Source organism: Adiantum capillus-veneris, chromosome 16 (assembly GCF_014529385.1).
Source record: "Adiantum capillus-veneris isolate H3 chromosome 16, ASM1452938v2, whole genome shotgun sequence".
Lineage (NCBI taxonomy): Eukaryota > Viridiplantae > Streptophyta > Polypodiopsida > Polypodiales > Pteridaceae > Adiantum > Adiantum capillus-veneris.
The window spans coordinates 111,019,943-111,046,136 of NC_140946.1; the positions used below are offsets into that span (position 1 = coordinate 111,019,943).

The window sequence follows — 26,194 nt, forward strand, 5'->3', positions numbered from 1 at the left end:
TTAAAAGCCCGCGCCTTGCTAGACATTGCTCAGCTAAAGTTTGCAATTCACGCCATGTACATGTTCAGAACCCGTCTTGCTTCTTTCATGGCGGGCTTTGCGTCCGCTGCAGCTGCCGGCTTCTATTACGTCCAGTCTGAGATCATCAGCGGTAATCGCTTCATTGTTGACCAGGTACTTTCTTGCTCCGTGCTAATGTAAGAAAGAAAGCAAGCCATACCAACGTGCGAGAGAGAGAGAGAGAGAGAGAGAGAGAGAGAGAGAGAGAGAGAGGGGGAGGGAGGGAGAGAGAGAGGGAGGGAGGGAGAGAGAGAGCTGTCATTTTACCATGTATAGTTTTGTTGGTAGTTGTGATGCTAAGAGCACAATATAACCGCATTCTTAATTGGTTCATGTGCCAAATGTTGGTGTTTTCTTATTGTTCCTAAGGCTCCCACACCACTGGTGCCTTGACTAAGTGAAGAAGTTTGCTCCAGCAGCTGGTTGGTTGCTGGTTGAAACGCCAAACAAGATCAAAATTTGACTTACTGCTTCAAATGAATGCTCATAGTTGAGCCTAGGCCAACCATCAGACCAACTCCCTGTTCCATGGTAATTGGATATGCTCTCAGCTGTTCTAAAAATCGACTTCTACGCCCAAGGAGGGACTCCGGAGGCAGCCCAAACCATTCACAGATCGGTGTTTCCATAGCTGAATTAAGCCCTTGCACCTTCAGGTTTTGGCTCGTTAGTTTCAGGAGTTGAAGCTTAGAAGTTGCACGATAAACCCTTAATCTAAACATGTGCAAGGAATGCCCATTTTCAGCCATTTGGGTGTGGTTTCCAGCGAAGTAGAAGCTGGATCCGAAACCTTTATTCTTGTCCACATCAGCCCCAAGAGGTATCTCTATAGGGGAGTGACGTGGAGCCCTCGGGTAGGAGGATACGGTAGCAGTTGAGAAAATGGAAAGGCATTGCCAAATTATCTTTTTAGTTAGGTTTTTTTATTTGAAGGTATTCTCATTGCATGAGCATCAAGTATGTACGATCATCAAGAATTTGTAGTTACAAGGGTGGGGAGTCCTTGAGTGGCTTGGTTGGGACCTCATCGTGGTGTTGATCTCTCTCTCACACATTCCAATTCTAGATAGCTTCTCCTCTCTCTCTCTCTCATTGTATCTTCTCCGTAAGGGCTAAGGAAGAGAGAATAATGTAGCCATGCAAGCGAACAAGAGGGGATGTTTATGCAACCATTCACTTGTCAAAGGTGGCAGCGAAAGATGCAATGAAGACACGAACTGGCTCATGATTTGGTGGGTGCATTGACTCCGATCCAGAACACCTACAATGCCAAACACATGAACAAGGCACACCTATGGAGAAGAGAGATCACTGAGGTGGAAAGAGACAAGACATCTCAGAGAGAGAGAGAGAGAGAGAGAGAGAGAGAGAGAGAGAGAGAGAGAGAGAGAGAGAGAGAGAGAGAGAGAATCTGCTCATACAAGTGACCAAGGGTTGTCCGTCATAGAATTGACATGCCGAATGGATAGACCCGAGGCACACACAACTGCGACAACCATTCACACTGCCAACTACTCCCGCATATGAGACCACTGATACGGTCTCGTCATGAGTTGCCCTAGCCTCTTGTGGAAGCGAGGCTGTGGCGGGATCTCCTCCTGGCAGGAAGGTTGATCTGAAGGAAGAAAAAACCAGATCGAGGCTGCCATATGGTGTGGTTGCCCCATGACGAACATGGATCTGCTCCTCTCATATGCCTGCACCAAGATGGAGGTGCTCTGCATCTGCATGATCATAGCGCCTCCAAGCTTCTGCCTAGGGAAGGAGAAACGCAAGTTTGATCCCCTGCTGCCCATCAATGGCGACGTGCTGCTCTGCTCATGATGAGGAAAAATGTTGGGGCTCCATGGGAAAAACGTTAGGGCTGAATGCCTCCTCTGCCCACTGCCCCTCCTAGGGCTGCCCCGTAGGGGCGCCTTGTACTCCCCCAAGGCTTGCACACAACTGATCTCTTTGGTGCCCTGCCCATTGTCACCAGGAGGTGTATTTTTCCTGTTGCCTTTCGTAAATAAGTACTAGATATTTTTATTTATTTTTATTTCTACTTGTTTTCCCCGGAACCCTTGAAAAGGTGCAAGTGGACATTGCATGGCCAGTGTGAAACGGCTGTGGCCGAATAGGTTTCTCACATCGGGAGTCTGGATCGGTCAGTCTGGGAGTGGTCGGGCCAGTTAGCACTGAATTTTGATGAGTATGGAAGCTTGTGTGCGCCAAATGAAGTCTGGGCCACTCGGAAAGTCAATTACAACTTTATAAGTCAGTGGGAACTAGAGAATTAACTTGAAGGGGCAAACTGGACACTTGGCAGGAGGAGAGTTGCCTGCAGGATACGTCAGCAAGAGGAGGCACCCAAGAGAGAGGGGGCTTATTTTTTACTCATAAGTGACCTACAGTGTGTGTGTGAGTAGTGGGTGCGGGTCTACAGCTTTAATGGAAAGCTTGCCTTCTCCTCTGTCTCATGTAGCGCGATGATTTGCTCTCATGCATCTCTCTCTCCCCTTTAGCACACATGGTAATGCCCCACTAGTTGGGCTACTCAGATGAACATGTACAGTTCTGGGGTTTATGCGCGTTTGCCAAGGTAAGAGCCTTCTAAACAAGAACCTGATTAGATAATTGCTAATCCCCCACAGGTACGCACAGTTCCATCTCGAAAGATTGCGAGTTTGGAGAGTTTTCTCGCGTGAAAACTCGTCCAATTCACAGTGGAACTGTCCCATTGTGTGCAGGAGCCCTTGGGACACCCGTAGGTGTGTTCACTCAGCTAAAAACGATCCGAAACAGGGAATTACAGCCTGCTGTGTTTTTCTGCAGGTTTAGGGTTTTGTACCTAAATTGCAAGGGAACACCAGGGGAGCCTCGTGAGAGCCTTGGGATGCGTGTACAGGCTTTTGGGCACCCGACAGTGAAAAACATAGAATTACAGCCCGCTGAATTTCTGTGACAGCTCACCAGAAAGCTTCCAGAATAGCGAGGGAATCTGCCCCAGACAGGTTCTTTTGATCTACAAGGGTTTTTGCGTCATTATGTTACCAAAATCAGGTCGAAAACCTGCGTTTTAAAGATAGGTCAACTTTTTTGAGTGCTTTCAGTGATTGTTTTTCGGACTCTTTGCCGGGGGAGTTACCTCCTGAGAGACTTGAGGAGGCGCCCAAGAGAGAGAGGGGGCTGATTTTTTACTCATAAGTGACCTACAGTGTGTATGAGTAGTGGGTGTAGGTCTACAGCTTTAATGGAAAGCTTGCCTTCTCCTCTGTCTCATGTAGCAAGATGATTTTCTCTCGTGTCTCTCTCTCTCTCTCTCTCTCTCTCTCTCTCTCTCTCTCTCTCTCTCTCCTTTAGCACATATGGTAATGCCCCACTAGTTGGGCTATTTAGATGAACATGTACAGTTCTGCGGGTTTATGCGCGTTTGCCAAGGCAAGAGCCTTTTGAACAGGAACCGGATTAGCTAATTGCTAATCCCCCACAGGTACGCACAGTTCCATCGCAAAAGATTGCGAGTTTGGAGAGTTTTCTCGCGTGAAAACTCGTCCAATTCACAGAGGAACTCTCCCATTGTGTGCGGGAGCCCTTGGGACACGCGTAGGCGTTCGCTTCGCTAAAAACAATCCGAAACAAGGAATTACAGTCCGTTGTTTTTTCTGCAAGTTCAGGGTTTCGCACCTAAACTCCAAGGGAATACCAGGGGAGTCTCGTGAGAGCCTTGGGATGCGTGTACAGGCTTTTGGGCACCCGGCAGTGAAAAACAGAGAATTACAGCCCACTGAATTTCTGTGACAGCTCGTCAGAAAGCTTCCAGATAGCGAGGGAATTCGCCCTAGACAGGTTCTTTTGACCTACAGGGTTTTTATGTCGTTATGTTGTCGAAATTAGGTCGAAAACCTACGTTTTCAGCCCTCTTCAGGTTTGGTGTTAGGTGCAGCGGAATGATTGTTTGCGCTTTGCTCAAGATGAGTGCTCCGAACTGTGCTCAAGTTTCCTTTTGTTCTTATGGAAGGGAGAGCCTTCCATTCTTAATGAGAGAGTGTTATGATCACAAACAAAGTGAATGGACACTGTGCGTGCAAGTGTATGAGACTGAGAGATAGAGAGAGAAGAGAGATACGACGCCAGAGACGTTGTAAAACCCTCCTCCGAAGGCCCCACTCTCGTCGGCGAGAGTGGTCTACTTATGATTGCACAAACTGGTACAATGGGAATGCAAGTGACTGATGCAAGTCTAGGCTATGTCGAGATGACGACGGTGATGACGAGACCGACACTAGGGCTGAAATCTGTAATCTTTCTACTGCTGTCCAAAAACGCTATGGGCTAAAATCTGCGGCTAGTCGTAAAACGCTGATTTTGGGGCCGTTTTTTGTGGGTCTTTGTCGCTGAAAATCTGCAGGTTTAGGGCTGAAAACTGAGGTTCTTAAAGGTTGAATCTGATGGTCTATCCGGGCTGAATCTGCTACCTTTCTACTGCTGAAAATCTGCAAACTCTGGGATCTCTTAAAAACGCTAGGGCTGCATATCTGCTACAGACAAAAAACGCTAGCTGTTGGTGCTCTTCAAAAACGCTAGGCATGAGAGGATCTTGCGGTAAAGATCTGATGCAAAAACACCAAGGGCTGGGGCCTGCTGGCGATGGTGCAGATGCTGAAAACGCTATGCGATGCTGAAGATGAAAACGCTACTGCTGAGTCTTGCTTGGAGGAAATCCACCAAGGGGTCTTGTTGAGAAGTTGCCTGCTGAGCTTGGCTCCTGTTGCCTCTTCTGCCAAATAGTGCTAGCTCTAGTTTGCTTATATACAAACTTACTCAATTTGCCCTACCTACTTTCCAACAAAAGTCACTTAAAAATAATAAGTGAAAAATGTCAAAAATAGGTAAAATAGGCTAACTGCACTAGAAAATTCCCCTGAAGGATTCTGATGGATTGTGATGGGAATGCTTATGATCATGCTGTGTGCAACCAAAGGATATGCATCTATACTAAGTGACGGGGCATGCACGGTCTACGAATAGACTCACAAAAGTGCTAGATCACTTCTAAATCTAGACTGACTGGATTGATTGAACCCTTGTCGTGCTGTAGCTTGTCCACGGACACATAGGGTTGGATGTGTCACGTGACATCCCTGCCTTTTCAAAGTGAGGTACCGGTACCGAACTGTATGGCGTCGAGGGAGATCGCCAATAGCATCCGGAATCCTGGAAGGGACTCTTCGCCGGTCCACTCGGATGTGTGGGTCGTGTGATACTTGAACTTCATAAAGGTCTGCAAAGCTTGCTTCTTTGGGCTGCCCCGAAAGCGACAGAAAGTCTTCTGTGGCTCCTTCAATGCTTCAACTTCGTCGAGAGTCATGCTTCTTTCTTCTTCAAGAATCTCCATGATTGAAAATTCCTGAAACCACTTCCAACACAAAACCATGAACATACCTATTCCATGTAAAGCGAGTGGAACAAAACTTGTCTTCCTCAAAGACTGTGCATGCAATGTAGATGAACCAATAGACGGAGTGCCAAACCGTTCACCACACACACGCAAACAATGAGATGGAACCTTGTGTTTCTGATCTAAATCAATCAATTGTGGCAATTCCCAACGGAAATGCCCATGCTTGATGCTCATACTTTCATGTGCTCTTTCTACGAACGTGTCATGCCAAGGAAGAGACATGGAATGTGACTTCCTTACATGCATACTTTTCAGCTTTTCGTGTCATGCCTAATAAAAGGGATCACAAAAAGACGCTGTCTAAAATACAGGAAACGATCACAAATGAAACACTCGTATAATGCGTGCGTATGAACACATAATACTTCCTGTAATGGTTCATGGGACCTAGGCTCGAGAGCCAAGATCGTTTCTTCCTGAAGGGGTTCTTTGGACCTAGGCGCGAGAGCCAAGATTGATCCTTCGTGATTAATCGAATCTGCAACGAGGTTAGATTCGCTAGAAAAAGCATCAACTAACTCATCATCCTTGTAAACAATCACATCATCTTCATGCAAATCATCATGCTTGTGAGAAATCACATCTTGATCATGCAAATCATCATGCTTGTTATTGTCATCCAAATCATCATGCAAATCATTGGCATTCAAAGCATCATGCTCAGCATTATCATTCAATTCATCATGGTTCTCATAATCATGCAAATCCTGTGTATCATGCTTGGGAGAAGCAGAGACTGAGAGAGTCTCCTTTTCCCGAATCTCTTGCATCTGTGCCTGAACTTGAGAAAAGAGTTGCAACATCTCTTGCATTCTTGCTTTGGTCTCGCGATCAAATCTTGCTTGACTTTCTTTTTCTTCCAAGTCGTACTGACACTCTATGGTTGCCACTTCTTCTTCGTAGTCACGATCTATGGCTGCCATTTCTTCTTCGTAGGCCTTTCTTTCTGCTTCTCTTTCTTCGCGTTCTAACTTTCTTTCCAGAAACAACTGCCCCAACTCCTCCATAGGAGTTAGTGCAATCCTTGGCATAGATGGGGAAGGGGGGGAGGGGGGGGGGGGTCGGAAAAACCTCCTGGTGGGGAAAATTCTTTTTCTCCTCTCTCATGCTCATCACCTCAAGCGAAGTAGCCATTCCGCTTCGAGTGATGACCATTCTGAAGTCGTGGTTCTTGTGGGTTCTTGTGGTCTTGGGTTCTTAAGTTCACGAGGAACTTGGGTTCTTGGGTTCTTGAGGGTCTTGAGTTCTTGAGGTTCTTGAGGTTCTTGAGGTTTTCTTTCGCTTGCAAACCGTGTTTGAGAAGGATCTTCTCTTCACCCGAGTTCTACTCCTTTCCGCAGGCGCACCCTTGGCGGCCTTGCGCTCACACCAAGGTTGCTTTTTCCCACCTCACGTCGATTGGCCGGCCGCTAAGTGCACGGTCCGCTCTCAATGAGTGAAAAGAGACACAATGGGAGGCTGGACAAGCCCTTCTTTCCTGGGATTCCTGTCACTCTTCAAAAACGCGATTAGGAATCGACACGCCGAAGTGAACTTGGGTTTGTGCGACCTCAACAAGTTTTGTGGTTCTTTCCTTTAGTGATACAGAACACTGCCAAAGCTCTGATACCAATGTTAGGTGCAGCGGAATGAATATTTGCGCTTTGCTCAAGATGAGTGCTCCGAACTGTGCTCAAGGTTCCTTTTGTTCTTATGGAAGGGAGAGCCTTCTGTTCTTAATGAGAGAGTGTTATGATCACAAACAAAGTGAATGGACACTGTGCGTGCAAGTGTATGAGACTGAGAGATAGAGAGAGAAGAGGGATACGACACTAGAGACGTTGTAAAACCCTCCTCCGAAGGCCCCACTCTCTTCGGCGAGAGTGGTCTACTTATGATTGCACAAACTGGTACAATGGGAATGCATGTGACTGATGCAAGTCTAGGCTATGTCGACGCTAATGACAGTGATGACGAGACCGACACTAGGACTGAAATCTGCAATCTTTCTACTGTTGTCCACAAACGCTATGGGCTGAAATCTGCGGCTAGTCGTAAAACGCTGATTTTGGGGCTGTTTTCTGTGGGTCTTTGTCGCTGAAAATCTGTAGGTTTAGGGCTGAAAACTGAGGTTCTTAAAGGCTGAATCTGATGGTCTATCCGGGCTGAATCTGCTACTCTTTCTAGTGCTGAAAATCTGCAAACTCTGGGATCTCTTGAAAACGCTAGGGCTGCATATCTGCTACAGACCAAAAACGCTAGTTGTTGGTGCTCTTCAAAAACGCTAGGCATGGGGAAAAACGCCAGACATAAGAGGATCTTGCGGTGAAGATCTGATGCAAAAACACAAAGGGCTGGGGCTTGCTGGTGATGGTGCAGATACTGAAAACTCTATGGGATGTTGAAGATGAAAACGCTACTGCCGAGTCTTGCTTGGAGGAAATCCACCAAGAGGTCTTGTTGAGAAGTTGCCTGCTGAGCTTGGCTCCTGTTGCCTCTTCTGCCAAATAGTGCTAGCTCTAGTTTGCTTATATACAAACTTACTCCATTTGCCCTACCTACTTTTCAACAAAAGTCACTTAAAATAATAAGCGAAAATGTCAAAAATAGGTAAAATAGGCTAAATGCACTGGAAAATTCCCCTGAAGGATTCTGATGGATTCTGATATTAGGTGCAGCGGAATGATTGCTTGCGCTTTGCTCAAGATGAATGCTCCGAACTGTACTCAAGGTTCCTTTTAGTTCTTATGGAAGGGAGAGCCTTCTGTTCTTAATGGAAAGTTCTATGATCACAACAAAGTGAATGGACACTGTGCGTGCAAGTGTATGAGAGTGAGAGATAGAGAGAGAAGAGAGATACGACACCAGAGACGTTGTAAAACCCTCCTCCGAAGGCCCCACTCTCGTCGGCGAGAGTGGTCTACTTATGATTGCACAATCTGGTACGAATGGTATGCATGAGACTGATGCAAGTCTAGGCTATGTCGACGATGACGACGGTGATGATGACGACGACACTAGGGCTGAAATCTGCAATCTTTCTACTGTTGTCCAAAAACGCTATGGGCTGAAATCTGCTAATCTTCTATTTGCTGAATTCTGACTCTATGTCGGTGACGATGTCGATGACGACGATGTGACGACGACACGCTGAAAATGCAGATGCTGAAATCTGCGTTTTCCGGGCTGGAACTGTAAACCTTGCGAAAACTGACCGTGCGGCGAGGAACTGCTGTGGGAAGGTGAGATCTGCGAGGCTCGGGACTTGATCTGCGATGTCTAACTGCTGAAATCTGAAAACACTGATGGTACTTGACTTTCCGTCGCGATGATCTACAAAAACGCTGAGGTGGTGCTGCAAATAGAAAACACTAGGGGCTGAAATTGGTGTTTCTGTCGCTGTGATTCTGCAAATGCAAAAACGCTAGGCTGATCTGCTGTGGTCTTGTCGCCAGGGATCTGCAAGAGCAAAACGCTGGCTGATTTGCGGTGGTCTTGTCCAAAAATGCTAGCCAAGCCGTTGCGAAGCAAAAACGCTAGAAGTCCTTGGGTTCTGCTGAGAAGTTGCTTGTTGAGCAAGGTGCTCCTGCTGCCTCTTCTGTTAAATAGTGCTAGCTCTAGTTTGCTTATATACAAACTTAGCAAAATTGCCCTACCTACTTTTGTTGGGAAGTCACTTAAAAATAATAAGTGAAAAATGTCAAAAATAGGAAAAATAGGCTAAATGCACTGGAAAAATCCCCTAAGTGATTCTAATGGATTCTGGTGGGAATACTGATGATCATGCTGTGTGCAACCAAAGGATATCCATCTACACTAAGTGATTGGGCATGCACGGTCTAGGAATAGACTCACAATAGTGCGAGATCACTTCTAATCTAGACTTGACTGGGTTGACTGAACCCTGATCATGTTGTAGCTTGTCAACGGACACATAGGGCTGGATGTGTCACGTGACATCCCCTCCTTTTCAAAGTGAGGTACTGGTACCAAACTGTATGGCGTCGAGGGAGATCGCCAATAGCATCCGGAATCCTGGAAGGGACTCTTCGCCGGCACCTTGATGTGTGGGTCGTGCGGTACTTGAACTTCATAAAGGTCTGCAACGTTTGCTTCTTTGGGCTGCGCCGAAAGCAACACAAAGTCTTCTGTGGCTCCTTCAATGCTTCAACTTTGTCTAGAGTCGTGCTTCTTCCTTCTTCAAGAATCTCCATGGCTGAAAATTCCTGAAACCATTTCCAACACAAAAACATGAACATACCCATTCCATGTAAAGTGCGTGGAAAAAATCTTGTCTTCCTCAAAGAGTGTGCATGCAATGTAGATGAACAATTAGACGGAGTGCCAAACTGTTCACCACACACATGCAAACAATGAGATGGAATCTTTCTCTTATGATCTAGAGCAATCAACTGTAGCAATTCACAATGGAAATGCCCATGCTTGGTGCTCATACTTTCATGTGCTCTTTCTACGAATGTGTCATGCCAAGGAAGAGACATGGAATGTGACAACCTTGAATGCATACTTTTCAGCTTTTCATGAACAATCCGCATACATTCGTGCTCATTCATGAGTGAAACGTGCTCAACGTACAATATGTCATGCCTAGCAAATGGGATCACATAAAAACACCGACTAAAATACAGGAAATGATCACGAATGAAACACTCGTACAATGCGTGCGTATCAATCATGCGAACATATAATACTTCCTGTGAGGGTTCTTTGGACCAAGGCTTGAGAGCCAAGATCGGTTCTTCCTGAATTATCGAATCGTCTTGTGGGGGTTCTGTGGACCTTGACTCGAAAGCCAAGATCGATTCTTCGTGATTGATCGAATCTACAACGAGGTTAGCTTCGCTAGAAAAAGCATCAACTAACACATCATCCTTGTGAACAATCACATCATCTTCATGCAACTCATCATGCTTGTGAGAAATCACATCTTGAGCATGCAAATCATCATGCTTGTCATTGTCATCCAAATCATTATGCAAATCATTGGCATCCAAATCAAAGCAAATCATCATCATGCTTCACACAATCATGCAAATCTTGTGTATCATGCTTTGGAGAAGAAGAGACTGAGACAGTCTCCTTTCCCCAAATCTCTTGCATCTGTGCCTGAACTTGAGAATAGAGTCGCCAGAACTCTTTGTTTTGTCGGTCGCTCTGTTCTTGTATTGCTTTAAAGTCGTACTGACGCTGTATGGCTGCCATTCCTTCTTTGTAGTCACGATCTATGGCTGCCTTTGTTCTTCGTAGGCCTTTCTTTTTGCTTCTCTTTCTGCTTTGTCTTCTGCGTGTCTGCGTTTCATTTCTGCCATTCTTGCTGCATTTCTTGCTTCGCGTTCTAAATTCTGTTCCAGAAAAAACAGCTCCAACTCCTCCATAGGAGTTAGTGCAATCAGAAAAACCTCCTGGTGGAGAAAATTCTTCTTCGCCTCTCTCATGCTCATCACCTCCAAGCGAAGTATCCATTCCGCTTCGAGTGATGACCATTCTGAAGTCGCGGGTTCTTGTGGGTTCTTGAGGTTCTTAAGCTCACAATGAACTTGGGTTCTTGGGGGTCTTGAGTTCTTAAGTACACGAGGAACTTGGGTTCTTGGGTTCTTGAGGTTTTCTTTTGCTTGCAAACCGCGTTTGAGAAGGATCTTCTCTTCACTCAAGTTCTACTCCTTTCTGTGGGCGCACCCCTTGGCAGCGTTGCGCTCACACCAAGGTTGCTTTTTCCCACCTCACGTCGATTGGCCGGTCGCTAAGTGCATGGTCCTCTCTCAATGAGTGAAAAGAGGCACAAGGGGAGGCTGGACAAGCCCTTCTTTCTTGGGTTTCCTGTCACTCTTCAAAAACACGATTAGGAATCGACACGCCCAAGCGAACTTGGGTTCGTGCGACCTCAACAAGCAAAAAAAATAACTTTATGTGGTTCTTTCCTTGAGTAATACAGGACACTGCCAAAGCTCTGATACCAATGTTAGGTGCAGCGGAATGATTGTTTGCGCTTTGCTCAAGATGAGTGCTCCGAACTATGCTCAAGGTTCCTTTTAGTTCTTATGGAAGGGAGAGCCTTTCGTTCTTAATGGGAAGTGCTATGATCACAACAAAGTGAATGGACACTGTGCGTGCAAGTGTATGAGACTGAGAGATAGAGAGAGAAGAGAGATACGACACCAGAGACGTTGTAAAACCCTCCTCCGAAGGCCCCACTCTCGTCGGCGAGAGTGGTCTACTTATGATTGCACAATCTGGTACGAATGGTATGCATGAGACTGATGCAAGTCTAGGCTATGTCGACGATGACGACGGTGATGATGACGACGACACTAGGGCTGAAATCTGCAATCTTTCTACTGTTGTCCAAAAACGCTATGGGCTGAAATCTGCTAATCTTCTATTTGCTGAATTCTGACTCTATGTCGGTGACGATGTCGATGACGACGATGTGACGACGACACGCTGAAAATGCAGATGCTGAAATCTGCGTTTTCCGGGCTGGAACTGTAAACCTTGCGAAAACTGACCGTGCGGCGAGGAACTGCTGTGGGAAGGTGAGATCTGCGAGGCTCGGGACTTGATCTGCGATGTCTAACTGTTGAAATCTGAAAACACTGATGGTACTTGACTTTCCGTCGCGATGATCTACAAAAACGCTGAGGTGGTGCTGCAAATAGAAAACACTAGGGGCTGAAATTGGTGTTTCTGTCGATGTGATTCTGCAAATGCAAAAACTCTAGGCTGATCTGCTGTGGTCTTGTCGCCAGGGATCTGCAAGAGCAAAACGCTGGCTGATCTGCGGTGGTCTTGTCCAAAAATGCTAGCCAAGCCGTTGCGAAGCAAAAACGCTAGAAGTCCTTGGGTTCTACTGAGAAGTTGCCTGTTGAGCAAGGTGCTCCTGCTGCCTCTTCTGTTAAATAGTGCTAGCTCTAGTTTGCTTATATACAAACTTAGCAAAATTGCCCTACCTACTTTTGTTGGGAAGTCACTTAAAAATAATAAGTGAAAAATGTCAAAAATAGGGAAAATAGGCTAAATGCACTGGAAAAATCCCCTAACTGATTCTAATGGATTCTGGTGGGAATACTGATGATCATGCTGTGTGCAACCAGAGGATATCCATCTACACTAAGTGACTGGGCATGCACGGTCTAGGAATAGACTCACAATAGTGCCAGATCACTTCTAATCTAGACTTGACTGGACTGACTGAACCCTGATCATGTTGTAGCTTGTCCACGGACACATAGGGCTGGATGTGTCACGTGACATCTGATGGGAATGCTTATAATCATGCTGTGTGCAACCAGAGGATATGCATCTATACTAAGTGACTGGGCATGCACTGTCTACGAATAGACTCACAAAAGTGTCAGATCACTTCTAAATCTAGACTGACTGGACCGACCGAACCCTTGTCGTGTTGTAGCTTGTCCACGGACACATAGGGTTGGATGTGTCACGTGACATTTGGACAGCTTTGTGAAAGCTTGTGCTAAGTGGTTGGATTGTGTACCTTAAATTAATAAAGAAATACCGAAAGGGGCTGATTCAGCCCAGTTAATCTCCTTTTTGTTCGCGTGTACTCCTAGTACAGAAGAAGGATGGTTCATGGCGCATGTGCATTGACTATCGCGCCTTGAATAAGAATACCATCAAGAACAGGTTCCCCATACCGAGGATAGATGACATTCTTGATCGGCTTGAGGGAGCGTCATTGTTTACAAGGATAAACCTAAAGAGTGGTTACCATCAAATACGCATTAGGCCAGAAGATGTCCATAAGACTGCGTTCAGACAACATTTGGTCTTTACGAGTTTCTTGTCATGCCATTTGGTCTCACAAATGCACCTGCCACGTTCAATAGAATGATGGACATAATTTTTAGACCACATAGAAACTTCGTGGGTACCTTCTTTGATGACATGATTGTCTACTCAAAGTCCGAAGAGGAGCATAGGGATCACTTGACCGCAGTTTTCAATGAGTTACGTAAGAACAGGCTACTCATTAATGCTAAGAAAAGTGAGTTCTTTTTGAAAGAGATTCACTTCCTTGGGCACAAGTTTTCAAAGGATGGGGTACGCATGGATCCTGCCAAAGTGGAAGCAATTAGGTCATGGCCAGATTTGAAGTCCGTACATGACATTCAAAGCTTTCTAGGCTTATGTTCCTACTACAAGAGGTTCATCCGAAATTCTGCTGAGATTGCTTCTCCACTCCATGCTCTGCAAGGAAAAGCAGTTACTTTCAAGTGGACAGCCAAGGAAATTCTAGCCTTCAAACACTTAAAAGAGAAGCTGACTTTAGATCCAGTAATCATTTTGCCAGATCTTTCGAAACCTTTTGTGGTTCAGTGTGATGCGTGTGGCCATAGTCTGAGCGCAGTTCTAATGCAAAATGGCCGAGTAGTCGCATATGAGAGCAGAATTTTTTTGAAGACTGAAAGGAACTTGCAAGTCTATGAGAAAGAATTGTTGGCAGTAATTCATGCTCTCACTAGTTGGAAACACTATCTGCTAGGGGCTGATTTTGTTGTCCAAACGGATCATCAAACCTTGCGATATTTTCTCACACAGACGAAGTTGTCTGAGAAGCACATGCGATGGGCAAACATCTTGTCAATGTTCCATTTTCAGATTGTACATGTGCAAGGAAAAAAGAACGTGGCGGCTGATGTGTTGTCACGAAAGCCCCAAATTTCAGCAGTGTCAATTTCGTACCATTGTGAACTAGACAAAACGAAGACACAATATGCTGAAGATTCAGATTTTGCAAGGATCTATGACCAGCTTGTGGATGGGCAACATCATGAGCACTAAATGCTTAAGAATGACTTCCTCATGATGCATGGAAAGTTATGCATTACTAAATAGTCACGGCCAAAGATTTTGATGGAAAGTTATGCTTCACCTTATGCTGGGCATCATGGAATTGATGCGATAGTGAAAGGGGTCGAGGCATTTTTCTACTGGCTAGCTTTGCGTCAAGATGTTGACACATTTGTAAGGTCATGCTTAGTTTGCTAAAAAGTCAAATTTTGACAGGTAAAAGCAACCGGGATTGTTGCAGCCATTGCCGATCCCTGATAGGCCATGGAAAAGCATAACAATGGACTTTATCTTCGATCTTCCAAGGACGCAAACAGGCAATGATGGGATTTGGACTATCATTTGTAGGTTCAGTAAGGAGGCCCATTTCATTCCTGTGAGGAAGAAGATAAAGCCAGAACACATGGTCAATATATTCATGAGCAATATCTTTAAATATCACGGGATGCCTCAGTCAATTGTCAGTGACAAAGATCCACGTATGACGAGTCTTTTCTGGAAGGCATTGTTTGAGAATATGGGCACTACGCTAAACTTCTCTTCTTCGTTTCATCCGCAAACTGATGGACAGTCAGAAGAGGCAAATTCTAATGTCCTGGATCTGCTCAAATGTTATGTGTCAGAGCACAAGGCAACTTGGGAACACCATCTCCCATTGGTTGAATATGCTTACAATAACACTGTTCATATGTCAACAGGTAAAGCACCATTTGAGATAGTGGAAGGAGGGAAGAAAGTCCCGTCCATTTTGCAGACTAAGGACAAGATATTTGAGGCAGACAAGTAGGTGCAAGGTATGGATGAAACATACAGGAAGATAAAGATTGCTCTCGAGAAGACTCAGGCTAAGCAAAAGAAAGCTGCTGATCGTCACTGTCATGGACTTGTATTTTCACTTGGTGATTGGGTGGTTTTGTGCTTTGAAAAGGCCTGGTTAAGGAAAATGAAAGGCAAGGAACGTTTGTTTCCTAAGCTCAATATGCAATAGTATGGTCCTTTTCAGATTTCGAAAAAGATCAGCGATGTAGCTTACAGGTTGAAGCTACCAAAAGGCTGGAAAATACACAATGCTTTTCATGTCAGCCTTCTAAGACCCTTTGTTGGTGATGTGCCAGAGAACATGCTTGATGAGGAACAACCCGAAGTGGAAGAATTGGATGAGATCCTTGTTCCTGAACAAATATTGGCACATAAAGAAAGAAAGGTTGCAAGATGCTATTTGGTGAAGTTCAAGAACTATCCATCGTTGGATGCCAAATGGGTGGAAGAGTTTGAATTGGTTGATTCACCTCAGCTATTGTATCTTGAAGCCTTTCAGATGGAACCCACAGTGACTTGATGTAGCAAGGCAAGAGCATGGTTCATGATGCTCAACAGAGTAGTTAAACAATTTTATCTACTCTTTCCATACAGAATTTAGCTAGAGAAGGTTGTGCTTGAGCATACACTAGAAGACTTCTATGCTTGGTTGTAGCCAGGTTGGAGGGATTGTTTAATCGTCCAACGCTACATTTCCGGAAGCATGTATATCTTGGATTCCCATCATAGAGTATATGTGATATCAAGAGATATTCGCATGTTTTATTAGCATGCAAGCGAGATCGCTTGCACTATTTCAAGGGTGGGGCGTGTCACCAGTAGGTGTATTTTTCCTGTTGCCTTTCGTAAATAAGTACTAGATATTTTTATTTCTACTTGTTTTCCCCGGAACCCTTGAAAAGGTGCAAGTGGACATTGCATGGCCAGTGTGAAACGGCTGTGGCCGAATAGGTTTCTCACATCGGGAGTCTTGGTCGGTCGGTCTGGGAGTGGTCGGGCTAGTTAGCACTGAATTCTGATGAGTATGGAAGCCTGTGTGTACCAAATGAAGTCTGGGCCACTCGGAAAGTCACTTACAACTTTATAAGTCAGTGGGAACTAGAGAATTAACTCAAAGGGGCAAACTGGACACTTGGCAGGAGGAGAGCTACTTGCAGGACATGTCAGCAAGAGGAGGTGCCCAAGAGAGAGAGGGGGCTGATTTTTTACTCATAAGTGACTTACAGTGTGTGTGTGTGAGTAGTGGGTGCAGGCCTACAGCTTTAATGGAAAGCTTGCCTTCTTCTCTGTCTCATGTAGCGGGATGATTTGCTCTCGTGCATCTCTCTCTCCCCTTCTGCTGGAATTGAGTACCCCCTCCCAAGGTAGGATCAAAGCGTACGTATGGATCCATTCCGTACCGTACGGACGTACTGTACGATCTGTATGGTACAGATCGATCCGTACAAGGCTCCTTTTAAAATTTTTCTTTTTGGAAGAGGGTTTTTGATGCATTTTTGCTGACTTCTGGGCGACCAAACCATTTCTCATTTGAGATTTGATATGTCTGTTCAATCATCAATGTCGTCTAAACTTAAAAGTCTCTTGCAGTAGTTACACAATATGTGGTTGTCTTGTAAAACATGTCTTTAAATGTCTCTAAAAGTTGTTGCCCTCTCTTGTTTTTTATCAGAAATGTCCTAGAAAGTTTGGTAAATTGAGTTGTGTTTACAAGAATACGTATTTTTACGTACATAAAATTTTTTCTAGTACGGAACAACGTACAGTACGTACATATATGCCACGTACAATACATTTGGTACCTCCTTGCCCCCTCCTCTGCTTATATACTTGACACATGCTGGTTCGAGTAGTCACCCCTACAACCCCATGACCTTGAAAATGTGGCATAATAAATTATTAAATAAATAAAATGCCTGCAGTTCAACTGCCCAAAAATGTCATGGAAATTTGGGTGTACTGCCTTGGACAATGCAAATGCTGGGTGGTACTGGGTGTGCAATCAGAGGATATGCAACTACTCTAAGTGCTTGGACATGCATGGCCTACGCACAGGCTCACAAAAGGTGCCAGAAGTTAGAACACTTCCTAGGCTAAACTGAACCCTAGACCTGAGATAGCTTGTCCACATGCACATAGGGTTAGATGTGCACGTGACATCCCCTCCTTTTTAAAGTGAGGTACTGGTACCGAGTTGCATGGCTTCCTTGTACTTTTTAACAACTCTGGATAATCTCTGAAAATTTCTTCATCGACCCACACTGCCTCGTTGGTTCCTCGATCCTTGAACTTCAAAAAATACTGTCTGACTTGCTTATTTGAGCCATGGCGAAACCGATGCAACAAGATCTGCTCTGGCTTCATGACTTCGGCTTCATCGAGGATCTATGGTTCTTCTTCTTTGGAAATGTGCGTTGGAGGTGTACCCTTAAAACACTTTCAACCAAGAAACATGGAAAACGTTATGCATTGACCATGAGTTAGGCAATTATAATTTCATAGAAATCTCATTGATTTTTTTAATGACAAGAAATAGACCATACATTCTGAAAGACAACTCATGACACTTCTTTCCGACTTGCTTAAGACGTTGCTTCATGATTCTCAAATAGACTCAATCCCTTTCCTTGATAGTAACATCCTGACGATGGTTGTTAGTCTGTCGTGAGTAAGATTCCCGAGCCTTGCTTAGCCGAAGCTTCACTCTCTCAGAAATCTCATCCAACGTTGACTTTCAGCATTGACATCAAACATTTGACTGATCGAACAAGTCAAAAGTGACTGAAATGGAAGGCCAAAAGCTGCGTCATACGGAGTTCTTGTCACAAAGTGATGACGTAGCGGACAGCAGAAACCCTAATTTTTGCCAAAAACCCTAATTTCCGAAAATCGCGGAGGTTGAAAAAAAAATAATAAAAAAAATTTGAATGATGAGCGACGCGAATTTCGCTTTTGAAGAGAATGCTTTCTTTTAACAAAAAAAAATGAGAACTTGAGAGAGATGAGCTTTTGAACTCTTATGCTCTTTATTTTAAAAGCTTTTGGGGCTCTGCTTTTGGGCATCCCTTGTACCTTTAAATATGTGGAGAGGGCTTCACTTCTCAGAGCATCTGGACGCAGAGTCTGAGAGTGAAACCCTAGCCACACTCTTGTACTTTGATCTGATTAATATAAAAAGAAATACCGAAAGGGGCGCCAGTCTTTGGGGCCAATATCTCTAGGCACGGAACTCCGCCGGGCAAGTGCAAATCTATTGTGATCTGTGAATTGTTTTGAAGTGGTTATTTGGTGCTGTCGCGGTCGGTTCTTGACTTGGGGTGTCCAAGTCTGTTACAGTGGTATCAGAGCACGGCCGATTCCTCTTCTACGGGAAATCCGATCCCCGATTTATTTTTTTTCCGCGGCACCTATGGCTTCAGGCAATGATCAGTCGACTCCCTCTGCATCTGGAGATGCGGGCTGGGATCACAACGAAGATTCAGACAGAGAGTATGGCCCGCCTCAGCCTACTCAGGCGGAGCAAAGAGAGATGGAGCGTCGTCAATTGATTGGCGATGCAACAAAGATGATGCTCAATTTTGCCAAGGACCCGAAGATGGCAAAATATATGCCTCTTTGAAAGAGGTACAGACGGAGTGGCAGAGAACCACAACACCACTCCCGAAACCTGCTCTCAAGAAACCTTCTGCCTCCAAGAAATATACGGAGAAGGAACTGGAGAACATGGTTGATGCACGGATTGCTCAGCTTTTCGACGTGCAAAAGAAAGACAAAAAGCATGGCAAAAAGTAGAAGAAAGGTACTGACTTCCCGGGATATTTGGGTCGTCAATCGACTTTTGACAAGGCAAAGAAACAGAAGAAGCGTGTTCGATTTGAAGGAGTACCCAGTTCTAGTTCTTCTTCTTCTTCTTCTTCTTCTTCTGACAGTTCTTCTAGCTCTTCAGATTCGAGCGAAGAAGACAGAAAAGGTAAAAAGCGAAGCAAGAAACAAAGCTTCGGAAAGGGCAAGAAAAAGGCAAAGAAGGCTACATCTCGCCCAGAGACTGACAGTTCTACTGAGGATTCGTCTACAGACAGCTCAAATTCCGATGACGGAAAGTTTTATGCGAACAAGAAGAATTTTTACAAAGCCAACCAGTATGACTTTCTCGAAGATAAAAGCAAGAAAGTCCGAGAGTTTAAGGAAGGTGGCCACTCGATCAAGTTTGATACTTTTTTAGGATACTCAGATGCTTCGAAGGCTTTGTCTTTTATACAGCAGTTTGACATCGCTTTCGCGGGAGGACGCTATTCAGAGCACTCCAAGATTCGGAGAGCTACCTCTTACCTTAAGGGGAATGCTCGTACTTGGTGGTCCACGCTTCTTTTAACAAGAGTGCGCCAGTTAAATGGCTGAAATTTAAGAAGCTTTTTATTTCTTCTTGGTTGACGCAAGAATATGAACGAGATGTACGAGTTGCTTGGAACCATCTTCGGATGACCAAGAAAGATACAATCAATGGTTATTGTGAAAGATTCTGGAGCTCTTTCTACCCGCCTCTTCATTCAAGAAGATCTCGTTCAGAGAACAGATTGAGCGGTTTACCTTGGGTCTACCTACAGAGATCCGAGATCACTGCTTGGAACAGAAGTCAACTTCTATTCAGGAGTTGATGAGTCATGCGAAGCGGGGCTTTGCCATTCACTCTGGCAGTTTGACCTACCCCACAGATAAGGCCATGACACAACGAGCCGAATAGACTTCTGGGAATGAAAGTAGAAAGAAAAAGAGTAACCCAGAGAAAAAGGATGCACGACCCAAGCTTACTCCTGAGGAGAGAGCTTGCTTCATCCGAGAGGGGAAGTGCTTTGGATGCGGGGAACATGGACATATCTCCGCAAAGTGCCCTAAAAAGGCACAGAAAGAACAGAATGATAAAGATGACCACAGGTCTGAGAGTTCGAGAGCAGCTGAGGAATGTGGCAGAAAAGGCAGATAGAAAAGCAAAACTGGTACCACATGGCGTGGGACCTGCACCGAATCTAATGAATGGAAGTACAAACTTTGCCGCTTTTGTGGCAAAGTGAAGGATCAGGAAGCTCTTTTGAAGGAGCCAAGGCCAACTTCTTTTCACTTGGAATTGGCGGCTCGATTTGGAAATTACGCCCAACAGACTGACGCCATAGGCGGAGGTAGTTCGACTGGCACCCGGATGGGATGTTGCCATTACACCGAGCATTGGCAAACTTTGTTTGCAATGACAGGGGTGTTCAGGGCACGCGAGTGACGTTCTACTCGGGATCCCTTGGTACCACAAGAACTACACCGTGGTTGACTACCAGGCCGAGAAAGCAACTTTGATAAATGAAGGGCTTAGAGATTGTACTTGATGAACTTCAGTTTCTTACTCGTTCTTTTGGAAGAGAACTGAACAATGGATAAAGGTTGAATATGTTTTGACCTGATCAAAAGAACGCCAATATTTTTTTCTCCACACTCATGTCGATTGCTTTTCAGAGGGCCTGAAGATCAAACCATTGATCTGATACCTGGAAGCACGCCACCAAATTGGCCACCTTACCGTGTGAGCCGAGTACAAAATGAAAAGATTATGAACCCAGTGAAAGACCTCTTGGAAAAGGGTCTTGTGCAGCCTAGTACTTCACCGTATTGCTCTCCAGTGTTGTTGGTTTTGAAGAAAGACGGATCTTGGAGAATGTGCATCGATTATAGCGCTCTCAACAAAATCACCATCAAGAACAGATTTCCGATTTCTAGGATCGATGATATACTTGACAGGTTACAGGGATCCTCATGCTTTAGCAGAATTGACTTGAAGAGTGGATATCATCAGAGCAGGATAGTGCCAGGAGATGTCTACAAGACAGCTTTTTGGATGACTTTTGGGTTATTTGAGTTTTTGGTGATGCCTTTTGGCTTAACCAATGCTCCTGCGACATTTAACCGGATGATGGACATGATTTTTCGAGAGTACAGGCTATTTGTTGGCACTTTCTTTGACGACATCATTGTTTTCTCCAAGAATGAGGCAGAACATAGAGATCATCTGCTTCAAGTCTTTCAGGCATTACGAGATCACACGTTTGTGATCAATGCAAAAAAAAGTGAATTTTTCCTACTAGAGATACATTTTTTGGGACACATTGTGTCAGCAGCAGGAGTGCAAATGGATCCGGCCAAGATAGAGACTATCCGTGATTGGCCCGATTTGAGGAATGTCCATGAAGTTAGAAGCTTCTTGGGACTGTGTTCGTACTACAGGCGGTTCATACAAAAGTTTGCAGAGGTTGCTTCCCCTTTGCATACCTTGACTCAGAAAGGAGTACCTTTCTCGTGGGGACCCACAAAGGTGACTGCCTTTCGGACATTGAAAGAGAAATTGACTACGGGACCTATTTTGACTTTGTCGGACTTGCAAAAGTCATTCGAAGTATATTGTGATGCTTGTGGTCGTAGTCTGGGTGCGGTCTTGATGCAAGAAGGCCATGTCATAGCTTACGAGAGCCGTTTGTTCTTTAGGCCGGAGATGTCAGCACAGATCTATGAGAAAGAGCTTTTGGCGGTTATCCATGCTCTTACTCAGTGGCGGCATTACCTACTTGGAGCGGATTTCACTGTCTTTACAGACCATCAGAGTTTGCGCTACTTCTTGTCACAGAAGCAGCTTTCGGAAAAGCAGATGCGGTGGGCGAACATCTTGTCACAGTTCCACTTCCAGATTGTCCATGTGTAGGGACAGAAGAATGTGGTGGCAGATGCTTTGTCTCGAAAACCGTTGGTTTTGGCTATTTCCGCGATACATCATAGGAGCTTCGAGGATATGGTCGATCAGTATGCCACAGATACAGATTTTGCAGATATTTTCACAAGGCTACGGGATGGGGAGACAGTAGCTGGATACTCCCTTCGGGAAGGCTACTCGATGAAAAAGACTATGTTGTGCGTTACACAGCCGTTGAGGGAAAAGGTTATGACTGAATGCCACTGTCCACCTTTTACGGGTCACCGCGGCATTGCTACCACCATGAAAGGGGTAGAGAGATATTTCTTTTGGCCGAGACTCAAGAAAGATGTGGAAGAGTTTGTGCGCAGTTGCTTGGTATGCCAAAAGGTCATGTTTGACAGGCATAAGGCACAGGGATTGTTACAGCCTTTACCCATACCCACCCACCCTTGGGAAAATATTGAAATGGATTTCATTTTTGATCTCCCGAGAACACAGAATGATCACGATGATTTTCCGATTACATGGCACGCCTGAGACGATTGTCTCCGACAGAGACCCCAGATTTATGAGTTTGTTTTGGAAGGCAATTTGGGAGAACATTGGCACGCAGTTGCAGTTCTCGTCATCGTTCCACCCGCAGACTGACGGGCAATCCGAGATTGCCAATTCAGTGGTTCTAGATTTATTGAAGTCTTATATCTCAGATCAGAAGACTCAATGGGAAAAGAACCTATCTTTGGTGGAATTTGCCTACAGTAACACGATACACTCTTCGACGGGGAAGACGCCATGTGAGATTGTTGAAAGTGCTGCGAAGGTTCCATCCTTCCTGAGCACGAAAGATTAGATATTTGAAGCGGATGAATATTCGCGAGATTTGGATACGGCTTTTGCCAAGGTTCGTGAGACTTTGCGGGAGTCTCAAGAACGACAGAAAAAGGCAGAGGATCGCCATCGTCGCGACTTGAAATTGAAGGAGGATGATTGGGTGCTCTTACTTTTGAGAAGGCACGCCTACGAAAGAAAAAGGGAAAGGAGAGGCTTTTTCCAAAGCTTAGTATGAGATACTACGGCCCTTTCCAGATTACTGAAAAGATAAATGATGTCTCCTTCCGATTGAAACTGCCAAATACTTGGAGGATTCATAATGCATTGCATGTGAGTCTCTTGAACCCTGTTAAGGGTGATGTGCCTGATGATGGGGAGCCTGATGAGCAACCCGAAGTGGAAGAAAACGAGGAGATCCTTGTTCCTGAACAGATTTTGGCACATAACGATACGAAGAATAAGGTGTTGGGGTATAGGCGCCTGTGCCTTGCCCGGCCGCCCAGAGTCTTGGCGCCCACTGACTTGTATACCTTATACATAGCATAAGTGTATAGGGGGCTGCTCACTCTTGGAGTCTCCCCACCCACATTGCGTGTGTGTCTCCTTCTCTCTCTCTCTCACTCTCCGTCTGTGGTGCTCCTTGATCCCCTTCAATTGGTATCAGAGCTATGGTGACCGTGGAGAGCACGACGGCTTTGAGAGCTTCGAGGCGATAGCTCGCTCGCTCTCGACGGTGGAGTTCGATCGCAGAGTTTCACGGAGAGCGATTTTAGCTTGAGGAGCATTGTCTTTGGAGCTTAGGAGCTTGGTGTGGTCAAGCTTGGTCGAGGAGGCGGTTGCGGCTTCCTTGGTGAGAGGAGCTTTTGAGCTCAGTGGAGCTCGTTAGAGAAGTGCTCGGCGGAGGAGAGCTTGACATTCGAGTGCTTGGATGCTGTTGTGGCAGAGCTCTTGCGTTGGAGCTTGCATTGAGAGGACATTGCATCACGCAGAGTGGAGCAGGAGCAGGTTCAAGACTGTGTGCAGCTCGTTTTTGCCATTTTCGGGCTCTGAAACGCAGTTTTTTGCGTAGCTCCGTCATACAAAGTCAGATCTACATGATCCAGGAGTCTAGGTCAGGGTTTTGGCACGCTCTGGACGCGATGGTGATGTCTATTTGCTGAAATTATGCTTTGAATTACAGCAGGTACAGCAGCAGGTTTATTTGTGCACTTTCGGGTCCCAAAAACACTGTTTTTGGTATATCTCACACACACGGAGTATTTTCTGCAGCAACCAGCAAATTCATAGGTGTACATAGGTTTTTGGATATGCATTTGTCCAGAGAGCCACTCATGCGAGAGTGAGCTATGTTGCCATGGTCTTGGCGGTTTATGTATGCCATATATGGATTTGTGTATTTGTTTGTGGCTGAGATTATTTGAGATTTGGCTCAATTTATAGAAGAAATCTGTTGGATTTTATCCAGGTTCTCGCCATAGCTTCTACGTATCCGTAGGTTGCTCTTTGACAGTTTAGTGGTTGAGTTTACTCCCACTTTGACAGGTGATTTTCAGTCATCATTTGGTTGGAGTTTGGAGTCACTTGTGTATGCCCTTGTGTGCCGTATTTCGTATTGCGCATAGCGTTGCAAGGTTTTGCGAAATGTTGCCATAGTTATCTGGCAGACATTTGCTCATCGATTGAAAGGTATTTTGGCAGCAATCATCACTCACATGTATGTCATTTGAGGTGCCGTTGAGTGGTACTCCGGCAAGAGCGGGTATGCTCATATGTATGACTTTGTGAGGTGATTCCGGTCGAGTTTATTCCCGGATTGGCCATTGTGGCATATATTATTGTCTCTTTGAGGTTTACTGTTGAGATTTTGCTCCAGTTACAAAGGAGACTCTACCAAAATTTTGTCAGATATTTATGCAATCGAGTCATATTGACTTGTGATTTTGTGCAAGGTTTTGCACGGTTATTGGTGCAACTTTGCATCAGATTTTACAGCCATATTTGCAGACTTTTGTTGATGCGATTCGAGCCAGTTTAGGGCTGATTTGGTTGACATTTGCTACTCATTGTTGGTTGCTCTTTTGCGAGCATTATGGCTGATTTTTCATTTGACTTCCAACGTTATGGTCTGACACAGTTTGATGGTGCAGATTTTGTTGCTTGGAAGGAGCATATGCTTGTTGCATTGGCGGATTTGGGGCAGGATAAACCCTTCCGTGGTTTATCGGCGAAGCCCAAGTCTATGCGTGATGATGATTGGCAGGATCTTGATGAGTTAGCCATGTCTACGATTTGTTTACATCTGGTTGAGTCTGTTTACTGGCAGGTCTCGAGGGAGACTATAACTCATGCTTTATGGCAGAGTTTACATGCTATGTACGCGACATCCATGTCTACAGGGAAGTCTAGTCCCACTTCTATGTCCATGGGAGAGATTGATCCGACACGCAAGTCTCGACGGCATAGAGACTTGACATGTTGGCATTGTGGACATAGAGGGCACATTAGGCGTCGATGTTTCAGGCGTTTGAGACAACGGAGGCGACAGATGTGTGATGCAGATTTGGGCATGACAGATGCTAGTGAGATCAGTACGGTGGTTACTGAGTATGCTTGTGATGGCGATGTCACATTTACATTTAGCTTGCCTTCAGACGATCTTATGTCTACGGATTGCATATCGGATTGCACATTGTCTTCACATTGGTTACTAGATTCAGATGCTACTTTCCATGTCACGTCGCATTGTGAGTGGTTTAGCACGTTTTCTAGTGGGAGACTTGATTGTGTGCACATGGCTGATGGTTTTTTGTATGACATTGAGGGTGCAGGAGACGTATGTTTGTCCTTGCCCAGTGGTATGAGATTTACCCTGCGTCATGTGCGTTATGTGCCAGATCTGAGACGGGATTTGATCTCAGTGAGACAGTTACGGGATAGTGGATGTCAGATTTCGCTACGAGAGCGAGATTTTGTGATGCATTTGGTTCGCTAGTGATTGCGAGAGGTGCCAGGAGTGGTACAGGTTACCCATTGCATGTGGATCACGAGAGAGACGGTGTTGTCTCTGTGATCATGCAGCCAGGTAGAGAGCGAGAGAGCAGGCGAGTCTCTTTTGCTCATGGGTTGCAGGGTACTTTGCATGGAGTGCAGAGTAGTGAGCTCGTTGTGCACACAGTTGGGGCACGACTTGAGCAGTCACACAGAGAGGTGATAGAGTCGGACATGCATGCTTTGCTAGTGACTGAGCAAAGCAGAGAGTCAGTTGTGCAAGATACTTCTATGCAGGATAGACAGGTAGAGCGGTCTTGCTCTAGTGAGTCACGACATGAGGACGTTGTGCAAGAGTCTATGCATACGAAGTTAGAGCATGAGAGCTCTAGTGAGTCACAGCAGATTGAGTGGTCATGTTTACAGTGGATGATTGCAGAGGAGGCTGAGATGTCAGCGATTATGCAGTCATTCCTTTCTATGCTCGACAGTGAGCATGGGGATATAGTTGTGCA

At 45.2% G+C, this 26,194-nt stretch overlaps 1 protein-coding gene across 2 annotated transcripts in view; it reads left to right on the plus strand.

The window, feature by feature from the left end:
- LOC147439646 (ABC transporter A family protein) overlaps positions 1-26,194 on the plus strand; it is a 35,532-nt gene continuing 9,338 nt past the window's right edge. The window contains exon 1 of one of the 2 annotated variants that reach the window (XM_086485459.1): positions 1-174. In XM_086485459.1, the coding sequence (XP_086341585.1) occupies positions 55-174 (120 nt within the window). In that variant the 5' untranslated portion in view covers positions 1-54. The remainder of the gene's footprint in view (positions 175-26,194) is intronic. The other variant, XM_086485460.1, reaches the window with a different exon arrangement.